The sequence below is a fragment of the Capra hircus genome, chromosome 1 (assembly GCF_001704415.2).
Source record: "Capra hircus breed San Clemente chromosome 1, ASM170441v1, whole genome shotgun sequence".
NCBI lineage: Eukaryota > Metazoa > Chordata > Mammalia > Artiodactyla > Bovidae > Capra > Capra hircus.
In genome coordinates this window covers 95,810,639-95,828,730 of record NC_030808.1, presented here as the reverse complement: position 1 = coordinate 95,828,730, position 18,092 = coordinate 95,810,639, and the positions used below count along the sequence as shown (strand labels likewise).

Genomic DNA, 18,092 nt, shown 5'->3' with positions numbered 1-18,092 from the left:
CTGCCAATCTGAAAACGGACTGCAAATTTTGCTCATTTAAAACAACAACTTCCAATGTCTTTCACAGAACTTCAGGCCAAGCTACATGGTCATATTTCAGGATGTCTGCATTCTTATTCTGTGTCCATCCATTAATGTGCTCGGAGGCTCTGAGAAAGAAATTAGCTTCACTGGGATCCATAAAATAAATGACAGCTAATTTTTTTTTTCCAGCTTAAAAAATCTCAGCTTTTAGAAAAAAAGTTTGACCTGTTTGACCACTCCTCGCCTTCCTCAACCAATGCTTTACAATATATATGTCCAAATTTTAATATTAATAGCTCAGCCTAATAAGAAAACTACCTGGTCTGGCCCATCTCACAAAAGGAGTGATGTTAACAGCTAGGTGTGACTCATCTGGAAATAGTGGTGCTACCTCAGGTGATAAACTGGAGGTGATTCCAAAGCTATATTAACACTTTCTTTTAATCTGAAGCCATAGCTCTGACCAAACTAAAAAATGCCTCTGCAGACAGTATCAAAACAGCTATCATTCTCCTCCTGTCATCTGCTGCAGCTTATGGCACGGCAGGAGTCCTTGCTAAAACGCTAGATTCTTGGCAGTACAGAAGTCCTATGGGAACACAGAGATATTCACACTCATGCCATCTCATCACATCCTCCTGAACCTATAGGCCACAGGGAAGCTGAACTTTCAAAAGTACCTGTAGCAATTATCAGTTTGAACCAATAAAAATAATAGCAACCAAGTGTGTACCAATAATATTGCTTTCATTCATAAAACAACTCTTTTGTCAGCATCACATGCCCAGCCCCTTCCTGGTGTTTAAGACACTGAGATGCAAAAGATACGTTCCTTGTCCTCAGAACTTGTCTTTGTAAGGAGCAAAGATAACCCAATGAGAAGCAATTAAAAATGACATGGTGGCTCAGTGGTGGGGAATCCACCTGACAAGGCAGGAGACAAGGCTTCAGTCCCTGACCGAGAAGATCCCACGTGCCTTAGAGTAATTAAGCTCGAGTGCCACAACTATTGAGCCTGTGTTCCAGAGCCTGGGAGCCTCAGCTACCGAGCCCAAGTGCTCTGAAGCCCGTGCTCCGCAACAAGAAAAGCCACAACAGGAAGTCCTCACACACAGCGAGAGAGCGGCCCCTGCTCACTGCAACTAGAGAAAAGCCTGCATAGCAATGAAGAACCAGCACAACTAAAAATAAATAAATACACATATTTTTAAAAGACATTGGAAAAAAGTTTCAGAAATTAAATTACTGAAATTACTACCCAGAAACAAACATCTTCAATGTTATTGGTGCTCACTATTCTAGACATCCCCATCGTAATATATGTGTACATATTGGTCCTTTTTCTTTCTTTTTTTGGAAAAAAAATGAAAATGTGCTATATCTAATCATAGCCTCTAAAAAGGCTCTAAAATATCCTTACTATAATTGTTCATGTTCATCCATTTGTAAACATAGATCTACATCATTTTAACTGGTTGAGTATTGTCCCCTAATGGATTTATTTAAGTGATTCCCTATTGGTTAGCATCTATAATAGATATATTTTGATGTAGTTAAATTTAGGATACATTCCTGTATGTGAAAATATTGAGTCAAAAGTAAGGCATTTCCCTTGGGAGATTAAATATAGATAAAGATATATCTCTGTGTGTGTGTGTGTTTTCCAACTGTCCTTAAGTAAAGTTGTACCAACATTCATTTCTATAAGCAGAGGATGTGACTGTCTATCCTGAGTATATCATTTAAAAAAAAAAAAAACACCTTTGCCAGTCTACTGGATAAGAAGTGGTATCTAATTCTTGTTTTCTTTTGTATTTATACTGTTAGTAAGATTATACTTTAAAAACATCTTTATTGGTAGTTGATATTTCTTATTTTTAATTGCTGCCTTATCTTAACTCAGTCTTTCTGTTAATCATTTCACGTATTTTCTTACTGATTTATAAAAACTCTTCATCTTTAAAGGCTACTAAATTCCTTGTCATCAAGTGGTTAAGCAAAAATACAGGTTTTTTCACCCCTCAAAATGAAGATAATAATGTCTACCTCCAAGAGCTGGAATAAATGATAGAATTCATAAAAAGAAAATAATGCGGTGGGTATTCCCTGGCAGTGCAGGAGTTAGGACTCAGTGCTTTCAATGCCAAGGCTCAGGTCAGGCCCTGGCTGGGGAACTGAGATCCTGCAAGCCATGCGGCACAGCAAATAAATAAATGTAAACATATATATATATATTTGCGTGTGTGTATACACATATATATTATAATATAGCATGGTACCTAAAGTATAATAAAAATTCAATAAAGGTAGTCATGTTGTGGGGAAAAAGAGAACTTAACAACTAGCTTTAGAGATGGTCCACATGAAGTGATAGAAGACAGACAGGTATTCAAGGAAATGAAAGAAAACGTTGCAAACACAATGTTATGGAAATTATGGAATAAAGGACAAGTACCTACTCAAACTCAGTAATTAGGATAGAGAAATGAAACATTCAGTCTTGGTGGTTTTTTAAGTAAGAAAAGCAAATGTGGACAGTCCTACATACCCAAAGTTGGTCATCCATGCCTGGTGGGTTCTTTTTGATAAAAGCACCATAGTATGTAGCTATATTCCGGTGATGAGAGTATTTCTTCAACATGTTAATTTCTTGTTTGATTTCTTCCTCTTCATCCTGTGTTAGAACCATAAATATTCTGTCATGAAAATCCACTGTCTTTAGTAGGATTCTATTTTTCATAACCATCTATATCAACTATGCAAAAATTTGAGTTTTTTCTTCTGTGGTAGCAAACAAGCATTATTATCATACTACTTGACTTTGTCTCTTGACTACAAAGGAAGAATTTACAAGACAACACATGGGCAGTTGAAAGAGGTCTTCTGTTTGTAGTGCAAACCAATACAGTATGCAACCCGATAATAATAAAAAAAAAAATTCCTCATCTTTTCACCTGGAAGAGATCAGGGCAGACTTGCTATTGAGATAAACCTCATTCTAGGCCTCTGGGAAATTTGTCCATCAAGTACCTATCATTGATCATACTTGGTTCAAGGAAGACTAAGAAAAGTGAAAAGAAAGAAAAAAATACAGGCTCTTCAATTTAAATTTTGTTAGGTTCATTTTCTTTGAAGTCTCCTTTTATTGAAGTCCCCAGTGGAAGATTATGAAAGTCAGATGGGAAAGGAAGCAAGGGTAAGTTCTCTCGATCTGAGGATGTTCACAAAGCAGGAGTACCCATCTCACCTTCAGGAAAGCACACATGAAAAGAAAGGGGACATGTGGTAGTGCCATGGATGTGAAAAGAAAGAACCCCCCGACAGAGTAAGTTTCAGGATTCAGACTTCATTCATTTTGAGTTTCAATTCGGAGTCCACTAACGTGAGCCTATTTTTAGAAGACGTGGCATCACTAATGAAGGGTGTGCGTGTTCTCCTGTAATTTTATTTTGATGTGTACACATCAATTGGACTTTTAAGTAGCATTTTATTTTTGAGGTTGGTAGAAAAATTTCTGAGCCCAGGAAGTTTGTTTTAGATGCAACAGCAAGAATCTCGGAGTGTAAGATTTTACATCACCATTACCTGAAAGAACACTCACAGAGTGTCCCTGTCTGTATTCTTGCCTCCTCCAGCTACTCAGTCTCAACAATGCTGGGCCCTTCTGTAGCCTCCCATAAGTGTCTTCTTTCCCCTTTCTCTTCACATAATTTCTACTCATTATTCCTGATTGAGTTTAACGGATACTCCTGAGGGATGTCTTCTCCAATTCTCTTGCATAATGTCAAGTCTCCCCGCTGTATCTTGTCCACCCCCAAAGCCGCACATTTGCTGGTATTGGAATAGAGGTAAGGGTCATCCTGAGTCATAATTGCCCTTGGTCTTGACTCTCTTCTCCATGGGCTGTAAGTTTTCCTGCCTCCAAATGTCAGTTCCAGAGCCCCTTCCCCAGTAAAGCTTTCTGATCTGCCTGACATGCTTCTAGTCCCATAAATCATCACGGATCTCTTCCCTCGAAGCACCTACCGGAACTGCAATCCACATTTATCTATTTAAACATTTGACTGAAGCCTCTCTTCCCTATCAATCCATAAAAACTATAAACAAAGAGATCCTTCCTGCTTTAGCTCTTTATCATATCCTAGCATCAAGCAAAATGCTGTGAATGAATATGAAAAAAAAGTGAATACCTATAAAACGTCCAACCACTTACAGCAGCCTTCCTTATAGCTTGAAAGGAACTGGTAAAAATAAGAGGAGTGGTGAAAAGCTGGCACTTTCTGACCACACAAAAATCAGTTTTCCTAAAAAGTGATGGAGATTTGCAAACCTAGGAGAATGAAGTATGTTACATATCACACGGCCTATCCAAGTCAAGGAGCAGGTAATCTCAAAATAGAACATGTGCTTGGGATGCTGAGCTAAGAAGCAGCACGTGGCCTTAACACCGGAAAGGAGAAGAGGAGTGAAGGGCTGGGGAGGAGGCTGGGGGAGGGGATGGCACACTGCTGACCCAGCAAATCTTCCCTGTGGCCATCAGAAACTGCCTGTATCTTCACCACAGGTATAAGGAGAGAATGACCTTCACCGTCCTTCAACTTGCTGCACGCTCCTGCAGCAGACCTCAAAATGTCTGAGGATCATGCATATTAGCTACTTTAAATCCACCACGTAGGGCCAAATAATCATGGATGAGTGTAGGATGGGAGCAGATGTACTTTGGGAAAGCCTAGATACAAGGGGAGAAAACAAACCTGAGGGTTTCGGGGGTGACCTGGCATCTGCTTTCAACTAAAGGGACAAGTAAATGAGACAGTAAAACATCAATCACTTTCCAGCAGCAGTGAGACAGGCTCAGCCTGGGTCATTCTTACTGAGAGGCTGGGCTGTTCTATGAGCATTTGCTCTCCTAGGTTCTCCACAGGACAGCGGCTGACATGGGGGAAGCAGAGAAGGAAAAGTGCCCCAAAAGCTGACCATATCATTAGGAAAACAAGGACTTATGAAACAGTTAAACAGCAGTGTAATTCAGTATAAAATTAAATCCAAAATAAACAGTACTGGGAGACCAGAATGAAATCAGCACATCCTCCGTCGCTTTGCAAAAACAACATAATGAAGAAGACATATGCATTGAGTCAAGAAAATGAGGGGGGGGGGGTCAGGTGGGGTGCATGTCCAGTTTGGGCCCCATTTCTTTCTGGCTCTATGATCCCTGGAAAGTAATCTACCTTTTAGAGTCTAATTTTTCTCATTTATATGGAGATATAGATGGCAACCCACTCCAGTATTCTTGCCTGGAGAATCCCAGGGACGGGGGAGCCTGGTGGGCTGCTGTCTATGGGGTCGCACAGAGTCGGACACAACTGAAGCGACTTAGCAGCAGCAGTAGCAGCAGCATAGATTTTATAATAGCATTATTATATGTCCTAATCTTTTGTGACAATTAAATGAAGATGTGAAAGTTATAAAATATAATACAAAATAAATGTTATTATTAATCTTCTCAACCAAAAAATAAATAATAAGAATAAGAGGTCAGGAATATCAGTAACTTGAATTTTAGGTTTAAATTGCACTGTTGCAAACACAGTTACAGAACCACCGTGGGTCATGGTGATGTAGCTCTAATATAGAACCCTGAGCTTGATCTTATACTATCTCCTAAGTGAGTAGGCAATTTATCAGGCCTTTGGGGCTACTGTTTATCCAGATTTCTAGACTAGGGCATTGATAGCCGTAAGTTATGCAGTGAAACTGAAAGGGAGGCACTTCTTATGACCATAAGAACTCATTTAACCCCTTCACAAGCAGTCTGACCTTTTACAACATGGCCTATTGAAGAAGATGGGTTATGAGGTTTTCAAAAGGACAGACAGAAACAACTGAGGATAGAATTAGATTACAAAGCTATAAGAAGCTTTTCTTCTGTTTCGTAAATGGATTATTCTTATGTCTTAAGAATTAAGCAAAGGGATCAAGCTTACTGGGAAACTAATGACCATTGGGTCATAATTTAAAAAACAAAAGAAAGATACCAAAATTGTAAGAAATTTTAAAAGGGAGTAATTTTAATCAGTCAAGTCTGATAGTCTAGGAAGAACCATAATTTCAATCAGAAGATTTCAAAAATCTTGTCCAAGCGGATTCATTATGTAAACTCAGATATGGCTATTTAAACTCTATGAATGTCAGTTATTTTCATCTATAAATGGGAAAAAGAATACCTATCTAAGTCACCTCTCAGGTCTTGGAAATGATTAAGTGCGTATTTAAGCAGAGCACTATTATCAGCATAAAGAAAATTATTATTTTGTCTTAAAATGACAGGAATCTATTGCTTAGTATTTGTGGCAGACTGAGAGGAAAAATGGCCGTGATATTTGGCATTCACTGGAAGGACTTTTGCTGAAGCTGAAGCTCTAATGCTTTGGCCACCTGATGTGAAGAGCTGCCTCACTGGAAAAGACCCTGATGCTGGGAAAGACTGAAGGAGAAGAGGGCGACAGAGGATGAGATGGTTGGATGGCATCACCAACTCAATGGATATGAGTTTGAGCAAACTCTGGGAGACAGTGAAGGACAGGGGAGTGCCTGGTATGCTACAGTCTGACTCGCTAGGAGTCAAACAAGACTTAGCAACTGAATAACAACAATACATAAAAAGGTGGAGTCCATCCCCTCTGCTTATCTCTGGGCTTGGCCCTGTGACTTGCTTTGGCCAATGGGATATTACCTAATGTGATATAGCGGAGACTTGAAAAGTTTCTGTGTATTGGGGTAGACTTCTAATTGCTTGCAGAGAACACTTGTATATGAAAAACCAGAACCAGCATATCAGGAGGATGATAAAACAGGTGAAGAAACAGTGCTTTTCAAACGCAAGGAAAAGGATGATTCCAGACGATGCTTGCTAACCACCAACCACCTCCAATGGCTATATGATGATCACAACCATAGTCATAAAATACAGCCAAGCCAACCCAATGTAACGCTCTGTCCCATAGGTTGTATGTGTATTACTGAATATCCAAAACACATCTATGAAAAACCTGTTTTTAATGATCCCATTGAACAAACAAGAAATATGAGTTTCAGAGAGTATATTCCTATTTTAGAGCTTCCCAGGTGGCTCAGTGGTAAAAGAATCCACTTGCCAATGCAGGAGACACAGGTTCCATCCCTGGGTCAGGAAGATCCCCTGCAGGAGGAAATAGCAACCGACTCCAGTATTTTTGCCTGGGAAATCCCATGAACAGAGGAGCCTGGTGGGCTACAGTCCATGGGTCACAAAGAGTCAGACACAGCTGAACATGCACACACAGCACATTCCTATATTAAAAGTAAGAGCTAAGATCTAAAGCCAAGATTTGTCTGACTTCAAAGTCAGTGTTTGTAATTCTAAAATGAAAACTCCTAGATAGAAGGGTGATTACCCACAATGATAAAACCAAAGCTGCTGCTAAATCATGAAAGAAGAGTTTAGGAGCACCTTAAGTCAGGGTTGAAGAAGAACTGCCTTTGGTCCTCCAATTAAAAGAGCTTTTTAGCACCCATTAAATATTTGCTTATGAATGATTTCAGGGGATAAAGGAGGGATTTTAAGTTGCATATTTATTACACAGGGGAACATACTTTAAGAATCTACAATACAGCAGGATTTAAAACTAGAATTAATGAGACATTTAATATTAGTGTGCTCAATAACACAGCTTTCAATCCATGGAAGAGGAATAAACCTGTGTAATTCTTACAACAATCCAAGAGACTGGTCAGTTTTAACTTTACAAAAAAGGATGGGGTGAGCATGTGTGCTAAGTTGCTTCAGTCGTGTTTGACTCTTTGTGACCCCATGGACTGTAGACTGCCAGGCTCGTCTGTCCATGGGATTCTCCAGGCAGGAATACTGGAGTGGGTTGCCATGCCCTCCTCTGGGGGATCTTTCCCACCCAGGGATCAAACCCATGTCTCTTGCATCTCCTGCATTGGCAGGAGGATTCTTTACCAGGTGTACAGACTGATAAATGCTCCTGTATCCTATATGCTTGGATACTAGCTACGACTACCTCTGCTCCTCCTCACCTGCTGCTCTCCACAGTGGCTGCAGGCATTACGCAGGCATTTGTGTTAACATGTCCATCATTTTCACCTTTGTTGTTGACTGAATGTGACAAAATTTGAAGACAATTCATTGTTAAAGAATTATAGACTAATAGAATTTGTAGGGATTACTGACATCTTCTAACGTGATTTTTTGAAAAAAAAAATTAATAATTTGTAGCACTGAAATCCCCTTCCCCAGTAGAAAATCTATTCAGGATGCCAATATATAGCCTCAATACTGGAGTGGGTTGCCTTTTCCTTCTCCAGGGGATCTTCCCGACCCAGGGATCGAACCCAGGTCTCCCGCATTGAAGGCAGATGCTTTAACCTCTGAGCCACCAGGGAAGATTTAAAACCAGTAAACATTTATTTTTATAACTTTAACTAAGTAATACCTAGTTATACAGTTAATCAGTGACAACAAAGTGGTTATTTTAGTGAAGGCAAATTTAGAATTTGTGAAACAAACTGCAAGTCATATATCAGTTTCAATATCTTAGTCATTTTCAGTTTTGTTTTGGTTCCAAAGGATAGAGAAAATCTACATTTCCTAAGAAATGTAATTGCATAAATAGCATGACTTGCCATTTCAGCGGAAAATTGATATTAAATGACATTCTGCACATGAATGAAGTAACCTGGAGTACAAATTGAGAGGCTGCCATTTTCTTTTAATAAAATTTATTTTATTGACATATAGGTGATTTTAACTTCCCTGGTGGCTCAGATGGTAAAGAATCTATCTGTAATTCAGGAGACCCAGGTTTGATCCTTGGGTTGGAAAGATCCTCTGGAAAAGAGAATGGCTACCCACTCCAGTATTCTGCCTGGAGAATTCCATGGACAGAGGAGCCTGGTGGGGTACAGTCCATGGGGTCGCAAAAAGTCGGACATGACTGAGCAACTAACATTTTCACTTTCACAGCTGATTTACAAGGTTGTGTTAATTTCTGATGTAAAGTGATTCAGTTTTACATTTATGCACGTTCTTTTTCACATTCTGTTCCACTATGGCTTATCACTGGATATTGGTTATAGCTCCTGTGCTATGCAGCAGGGCCCTGTGGTTTATGCATGCTATGTATAATGGTTTGCATCTGCTAACCCCAAACTCCCAATCTGTCCTTCCCTCATGCCCCGCTGAGAGGCTGCCATTTTCTCATGTGTTCAAAGTTGGTATATAATATGCAGTTTGAAGGGTTTAAAAATCAGTTTATTTAATATTCATACTAAAGTATATTAAACATTGAGACTTAAGCATGTATGGATCCTCTAAAATTATCTCGATGTGGGGTTTGAGGTCTTAGGAAACAGACCCAGGGTGGTTCAATAACTTAGCTAATCCCACGTCTCCTCATTGCAGCATTGCTAGAATTTGAAACCTTGCTGTGGCATTCTCCAGGCAGCAACTGGATTTGTCGTATATGTTAACCCTAAACTAAATTAATTCATTCGACACATACTTATCTGTCTGCTCTATCCCAGGCACAATGCTAAATAACATTAGTGGTAATAATAATAGCATAATACAGTCATCCCTCAGTATCCACAAGGAACTGGTTCTAGGACCCCCATGGATACCAAAACCCACGGATGCTCCAGTCTCTTTTGTAAAGTGGCACACTGCAACCAGCCTGCCATATCTGTGGGTTTCAACCTCAGATTCAACTAACACTGTGAATATAGAGAGCTAACTTTAATACAACAATGGACATAACACTTTCAAGCTCTTCCACAATAAAACTTACTACAGTCTCATGGGGAACACGAATGGAAATCAAATAATGATACAGATACATGCAAAATTATTAACATGAGAGGTTTGAGTAGCTTATCTAATTAGGAACATCAGGGGAGACAGCCAAGAAATCCAAGTGTGAGCTGAGCTCTAAAGGCCATGTGGGAGCTATCCAGTTAGGGGAAAAGAACAAGTATAACATGATGTGACTGAGGAGGCATTGGTTTCCTGGCAGAAATAGTGACTGCCAAAGCCTGTTACCTGGATGGGGTAGGGCATATGGTTTACTATAGGAATCATTGATGCTATGGAGAAAAAAATGAAAAATATATGCAAGAGATGTCATAACAGTAACAACTGTGTGCTATGTACTAATCTCAAATGCTTTATAAATACCCACATTTACTTCTCACACTAACTTTACGAGAGAAGTGATATTATCCATATTTACACTCAGTCGTGTCCGACTCTTTGCGATCCCACGGACTGTAGCCTACCAGGCTTCTCTGTCCATGGGATTTTCCAGGCAATAGTACTGGAGTGGATTGCCATTTCCTTCTCCATTCCAGGTGGCTCGGTGGTAAAGAATTTGCCTCCAATAAAGGAGACACAAGAGATGTGGGTTTGATCTCTGGGTTGGGAAGGTCCCCTGGAGTAGGAAATGGCAACCCACTCCAGTATTCTTGTCTGGAAAATTCCATAGAATTTTAGAGGAGTATAGTAGGCACCAGTCCTTAGGGTCACAGAGAGTCAAATACGACTGAACACACACACACACAGCACAGCAACATACATGGAATAAATGGAGAGTAAGCAACATGCCCAGGATAAGAGAACCATGAAGCGTCAAAGCTAGGACAAACTGAGATGAGTGACAGTTTGCTTGCTCTTCTTTGTTGCTGTTGTTCAGTTGCTAAGTTGTGTCTGACTCATTGCAACCTCATGGACTGCAGCACTCCAAGATTCCCTGTTCTTCACTGTCTCCCAGTGTGCTCAAACTCACGTCCATTGAGTTGGTGATGCCATCCAACCACCTCATCCTAGGCTCACCTGCTCTCTCTCTACTAGGAAGTGGTGTCCCCTAGAGAAGCAAATATGACAAGGGTGGCATGCATCCTTCTCATACCCATGCCAGCACTGATGTATGACTCCCAAGAGAACTACAAATTTATAAAATAGGTTCTAATCCTAGGAATATTTCATTTATTTGGCTAAACTCTATCATCAATAAGACAGCTTTTCCAACAACATGGATGAACCTAGGGATTATCATACTAAGGGAAGTAAGTCAGAAAAAGAAAGACAAACACCATGTGATATAACTTACATGTGGAATCCAAAATATGACACAAATGAATCATCTATGAAACAGACCCACAGACAGAGAGCAGACCTGTGGTTGCCAAAGCAGGGAGGATCTGGCGGGGAAGGTAGGGAGGTTGGCATTAGCAGAGGCAAACTATTATATTTAGGATGGATAAACAATAAGATCCTACTGTATGGCACAGGGGGCTATATTTAGTATTTTGTGATAAATCATAATGTAAAGGAATATGTAAAAAAATATATATATAAAGCTATGACAAGCCTAGACAGCATATTAAAAAGCAGAGGCATCATTTTGCCAACAAAGGTCTGTATAGTCAAAATTGTGGTTTTTCCAGTAGTCATGTACAGATAGGAGAGTTGGACCATAAGAAGTCTGGAGCCCCTCAGAATTGATGCTTTCAAACTGTGGTGCTGGAGAAAACTCTTGAGAGTTCCTTGGACAGCAAGGAGATCAAACCAGTCAATGCTTAAGGAAATCAACTCTGAATATTCATTGAAGGACTGATGCTGAAGCTGAAGCGCCAATACTTTGGCCACCTGATGTGAAAAGCTGACTCACTGGAAAAGACTCTGATGCTGGGAAAGATTGAAGGCAGGAGAAGAAGTGGGTAACAGACAATGAGATGGTTGAATGGCATCACTGACTCAATGGACATGAGTTTGAGCAAATTCCAGGAGATGGTGAAGGACAGGGAAGCCTGGCGCTGCAGTCCATGAGGCTGCAAAGAGTCAGACACAACTCAGCAAACTGAACAACAACAATAGTCACTTTATTGGGGAGCAAATGCACTGGTGACCAAGATAAGTGAGCTTCCTTCTTAAATTCTCCCGTAACACTCTTTGTACACTCCCTCAAAGTTAATCAGAACTCTACATATCTGTTCAACTGTTTGTTAACTATCTTTCACTCACACTGGAATTTATGATTCCAGAAGATAGCACCCTTGTCTGTTTTATTCACTACCATCACCCCAGAGGAGAGCACATTCATTCATTCTTAGTGAATGAATAAATGAATTATTGTAATTTCAGTCTTTAGCTTCTAGAATCTAGCCTCACTTTCTCTTTTGGATTCTGCTCTACAGTAAGTCATTTTGACAGCTCCCCATTGTTCAGGGTAAGACGAGTGACTTTGCGGTGGTGGAGACTGGGCTGATTCAAGCTATTTACCCATGCTGACAATGAACTAACCCACTTGGGCCACATGCGGCATGGGGTTCATAGCACAGGCTACCATCCCTGTATAGAAGTTCAATGTACAGTATAACATCCTCTTTTCATTCCTATTGAATGTCCCACTCAGGCATTCATTGTGTCTTACCAGGACCTATATAGAGGAAATGTTATGTACCAGGCACTAGATAGTATATAAATTTAATCTCAAAAGAAGTTTGCAATGTTTGTATTTACATCTAACAGATAAGAAAGGATGAGATTCAGAAAAGTTAAAAAGTTTGTTCACAGAGTGTAAGGAGAGGAGGGGGGTGTGAACTCAGCTCCACCTGAATCTGAAGGCCATGCTCCTGCAATGCCCATCCCCATCTGTCATTCTAATAAAAGGTCTGTGGAGAGGTGGGTGCACCCTGACTGGCTGGATTTGAATTCTAACTCTGGCATTTACCGTCTGTGAAGCCTGGGCAAGTTATGTACAGTTTTTATGCTTTCAATTAATTCCTCATTTGTAAAATGGATATATTAGCTTGTTCCTCTAATGGGAATTGTTTCAAGGACTAAGTGAGTTAGTATATGTTGTATTAAGTACTAAGAACCATGCTTGGCAGATAATAAGCAATCAATGATAGTAATCTTTATTCTTGACTATGGCTGCTATTGTTATTACTGTTACCAACATTATGTTCTATGCCACCAATCACTCCACTGAACTGTCCCCCTTTGGGAGGGAAGAACCGAAAGTGCCTGGAGCAGTATGTTCTCTAATTCTTCCAAATGACCCAAGAAGAAAAGATTTTTTTCCTTGGTCTAATTTCAGCTAACATTCAATGAGTCCATTAACTATGGGCAAAGAACTCTACCAGAAGCTACTGGGAGAAGGCCACTTTTGATCTAAGGGTTTTACTGGAAAAATTGAAAAGTGAAAAGCTTGTAATGTCTTTGCCATAGCACCCAATGCCTTCATGACCTGGCCCTAACCTGTACAGATCCACCTTGTATCACTCTCTCCTTAGAACTATTTTTATTCTAAAACTAATCTATCTAATGCTTCCCTGGTGGTTCAGATGGTAAAGAATCCGCCTGCAATGCAGGAGGCCAAGGTTCTATCTCTGGGTCAAGAAGATGCCCTGGAGAAGGAAATGGCAACCAACTCTAGTATTCTTGCCTGGAGAATCCCATGGAAAGAGGATCCTGGTGGGCAATAGTCCATGGAGTGGAAAAGAGTCAGACATGACTGAGTGACTAACACACACACACACACACACACACACACACACACAAGCGTGTGAACACGTAACAGTTTCCAGAACATGCTGCCTACTCTCTCAGCTGCCATGCCTTGCACAGGCTGTTTTCTTGTGGACAGAAACATTTTTGTCTGATTGTCCCCCTGGACTTAATTATTACCCCTCACTGTCACATTAAATTTTATACATAACTGTATAATTTCATGACTTTATTATAAAATGGATTAGCTTTACTTACAAATATTTAGGGCAATGTTGTATTAGTGTAAACTCCCTTCAGGCAAAGAACCACTTTTTCATCTTTGAATTTCTAGTGTCTGTCATAAAATAGGTGTTTAGTAAATGTTTATTGAATAAATTAATTTTAAAAATCACACTAAATGAAATATTAAATATCCTTCTATATTAACTGAAGACCTAAGGTAATGTGATAAACAGGGTGGACTTAAAAGAGTTAAAATACTTGGGTTGAAATATTCACTCCATCATTTACATATTACATTGAACAAGATACTTAATATGCCTAGTTTTTTCATCTCTACAATGAAGCTAATAATGAAGTCTGGTGGTTATTGAGGGCACTCAGTGAAAAATATTTTAAAGAGTTCTGACTCCATCAATAATAATGACTCCATCAGTGTTAGCTACCATTCTTATTATTTAGGCTGAAATATTAAAAAAAAATGTAACTGAGAGGCACCTTATTTAAGGACTAAATCAGTTTAAAATAACGTTGATTATAATGATATAATCTCATAATAATATAATTATCCTGTTTTTCCCTGCTCAACATCCTTCCTATCCTTTGATCTTAACAGTTATCAGGTTTTTCTTTGAGGAAGCCTCCTTTCCACTGTTAGTCGTTATGTCCAGCTCTGCGACTCCATGGACTGCAGCCCACCAGGCTCCTCTGTCCATGGGATTCTCCAGGCAAGAGTACTGGAGTGGGTTGCCATTTCCTTCTCCAAGGGATGTTTTTGACCCAGGAACAGAACCTGGGTCTCCGGCACTGCAGGCACATCTTTTACCATCAGAGCCGCCGGGGACCAGATGTGGCTCAAGAGAAACAGAACTGGCAGTGGGATGGCGAGGTGACACGAGCAGGGCCACTGATGCTGAGACTGGCGCTCTTGCTGAGACTGAGGGCAGTGAAGTAATTAGAACATGAGCCTGCAGCTGCTGGTGGAAAGAAAGCGGAGTCCAGAGATGGAGAGATACACAGTTCCCAACTAATCATCTGATTTCCTAGACCCTGCTGAGCTTTTTTTTTTTAATATACACAAAACAATAAATTCTGTTTTCAGCTTCATCCATTCTGAGTGGGGCTTTGGTACTAAAACCCAACATGTCCTGAGTAATGATCATAACCAGTCATTGTGAAGATGAAAGCCTACAATACTAAGTTATTATGTTATCAAGTCCTACATGGACTCAAGGTATCACTGTAAAGGGACTGGGTAAACTAGAAATTTTGTGTAAAACGAGAAATTTTGATCCAAATGAAGATGGAGATTATTTGCAGGGTTATCAAAGAGTCATAGTCTCTTCATACTTGGCCAGAAACAGTAAGTACAAGACCCTAGAAAAGTGCTCTTCTGGTGTGCATGAAGGTCCTGCCCGAGAAAAGTGCTCTTCTGGTGTGCATGAAGGTCCTGCCCAAGAAAAGTGCTCTTCTGGTGTGCATGAAGGTCCTGAAGAGTCTGTAGAAAAGGCAGAGTCTGCCACACTCCAGACCACCAGGGATCAGCAGACATCACCACGGAAAATTTCCAACGCTTACTTCTTTACTCCTCTGATTATCTGACATTTCTGTCTCACAAGGAATTCTCTGATTTTACCAGTTTAGCCATGAATTGTAAAAGATGATCTTTTCAGATAACATCCAGCATTTTAAAGGAAGTGTGCTGTTCTATAAGCGGTTCCTTGTTTGGCCTAATATTGCTAAACACAGAAGTAAAGGAACCTCAGTAACAATTAATGTACATCAAAGATGTCATCTGGTTATTTTAGTTATGTTTGCACAAGTAATGAAGAGTGGTTTACCCACTGAAATTGCAGAGGTTATACGACAAACGGAATTTACACAAACTAAATTTGTGAATTGACTAAAACAGAATCATCTACCCAGACTGAACTAATTCTGTGCTTCTCAGGATTGTAACATCCAACATGATAAATATAATTAACACTGCTGTCTATTATATGACTGTTGTAAATCCTGAGTTCTCATCACAAGAAAATTTTTTTTTCCATTTCTCTAAGTTTGTATCTATACGAGATGATGAATATTTATTAAACTTATTGTAGAATCTTTTTTTGATATTTGTAAGCCTAATCATTAGGCTGTACACCTTAAACAGTATTGTATGTCAATTATATCTCAACAAACTTAGAAGAAAAAAAGCAATAAATAAAAAAATTCTGTGCTTTTCAAAAAAAAAAAAAGAGAGAGAGAGAGAGAGAAAAGGCAAGTTCTGAGGCTCCACCTAGAAATTCTGCAGCAAGCCCAGTATTTTTGCATTTCTGATGAGAACCCCAAGTGTGCTGAAAGTCCATAGATATTAGCTGTCCACTATGAGGAACACTGCCATAGAGGATACAGTTTTGTTTAGCTAATTAAAGTACACAAATCCAGCTGGGAACGAATCCCCAGAAAACACTGAAATGCAAAAATTCTCATAATTATTTCAGAAACAAAAAGAACTTCAAAGACTGAGTTTAAGCCCTAATTCTGAAGCAAATATGGGGAAATTTGGAAGTGTCTCAGCTTTAAAACTAAAGAACATAAATATTACACTCAGTTTTTTTCTGTTACTTTTTTCTTTAAAAAAGGACATGGCATAGAATAAAAATAATTTAAAAATTGATTTCAAGTTTATAGTTTTATCAGTTCCATTACAATAATCTATAGTAACTTTTTAGTAGATCTTTGCAAACAATTAACAAGGGCGACCTTTGAGAATTCATTTCGGGGCAGCTATAATGAGCACAATTATAATAATTGGTAAGGAGCTTTTACAACATTCCATAATACACAAAAGACAACATGGCAAAATGAAATAGATTGTTTTCTGAGGATACCACATGAATTTCACAAAGGAAATCTTATGTTGACTATGATGTGTACAGGGGTGATACAACAGTCATTTGATGCTGGATCATACACCATGCGAAATAAGAAAACCATTTCCCGATGTGTATCCATGGTTGCCTTTGTTAAGGGTCAATGGTTATATAATGGTCAATGATGTAGCTAAAACAGGGAACTATCCAGCCCTTTCAATAGAGGTTTCCCCAAGAGAATCAAGCCCACATACTATAAAGCATCCACTGTACACGATGGATTGACTCTCCTGTGCATTGAAATGGTGCCAGCTCTTCACCATCCTGGGGAGAATTGAGGAAATTGTCTCTAAATCATCTGTAGGGTTCAGTTGCCTTGTGAAACCCAGTTTAGAGAGGCTAACTAACATAGCTTAAACTGAAAATACATACTCTGGGATAAACTGCTGTGTACCTTTTTTTCTTCCAAGCAAGGTGGTCTAAGAATAGTAAATAATTCTTTGAGCAATTTAAAATCTCAGAAACAGAACCAGAAAAGTGATATTCAGCGCTCTCAAGTCATACTTTGTGCATCAATATACAGCGCTGTGCACAACTGTGCACCGAGATTAAAGATGTCAGTGGAACTCAACTGCAGTTCTCTGCAGACCCACACAACAGAACTTTACAGCGTGAATGTCTTGGACTCCATCCACATCTATTAGTTGTTCAATGCCAAGTGTGCTGCAGTATGTGGAGATCCTGTTCAATCCAAGGAAAATACAGTAGTACAACTTCAGCAGAATTGCAAAATAAATTCTTGCTTGATTTTTGCTGGGAGCTTTGTGGAAGATTTACACATTTCTAATGGGTTTCTGTGTAGAGACTGATAATATCTGCTCTTGATTTTTGCATCAGACCCTGCTAACACATTCTCCCTTCACTCCTGACTAATAATAGAACCCAAATAAACTGGGCACATTGGCAGGATGAAAGACTACATTTCCCAGCTTCCCTTACAGCGAGGTAGCCAAAGAAAGCAGAAGTAAGTAGAAATGTTGTTATGTAAGTAGAAAGGGGCTGAAGGGGCTATATTCTGTATCCTCTTCTCCCACCAACTCTCTCCCCACCCTACCCACCTGTTTTTTGCCTACCAAAGAATGTGATCAATGGAAATCCAACAACCACTTTGTGTCATGGAACTTACCTTAAGTGTGGAAGCTATGTGTCAGAATGGTGGAACAGAAAGATAAAAACACCTCCTACTCTGTCACATTGCTGCTACACATTTCTGGGCTGTTGACTCTAAACTCATTTTACATGTGAGGGTATAACACTTTCATCATGCCTAAGTCTCTGTTAATTTTAATTTTTTTTTTGCAAGTGGCAGAAACTAAACTTTATTAATATAATCTATATGCATTTTTCTTATTCAG

General features: G+C 39.4%; 1 protein-coding gene across 6 annotated transcripts in view; it reads right to left on the bottom strand.

The window, feature by feature from the left end:
• The window catches only part of TNIK (TRAF2 and NCK interacting kinase), a 396,955-nt gene that overhangs the window by 149,433 nt on the left and 229,430 nt on the right, over positions 1-18,092 (bottom strand). For all 6 annotated transcript variants that reach the window (XM_013964598.2, XM_005675313.3, XM_013964609.2 and 3 more), the window contains exon 4: positions 2,573-2,698. In XM_013964598.2, the coding sequence (XP_013820052.1) occupies positions 2,573-2,698 (126 nt within the window). The remainder of the gene's footprint in view (positions 1-2,572; positions 2,699-18,092) is intronic.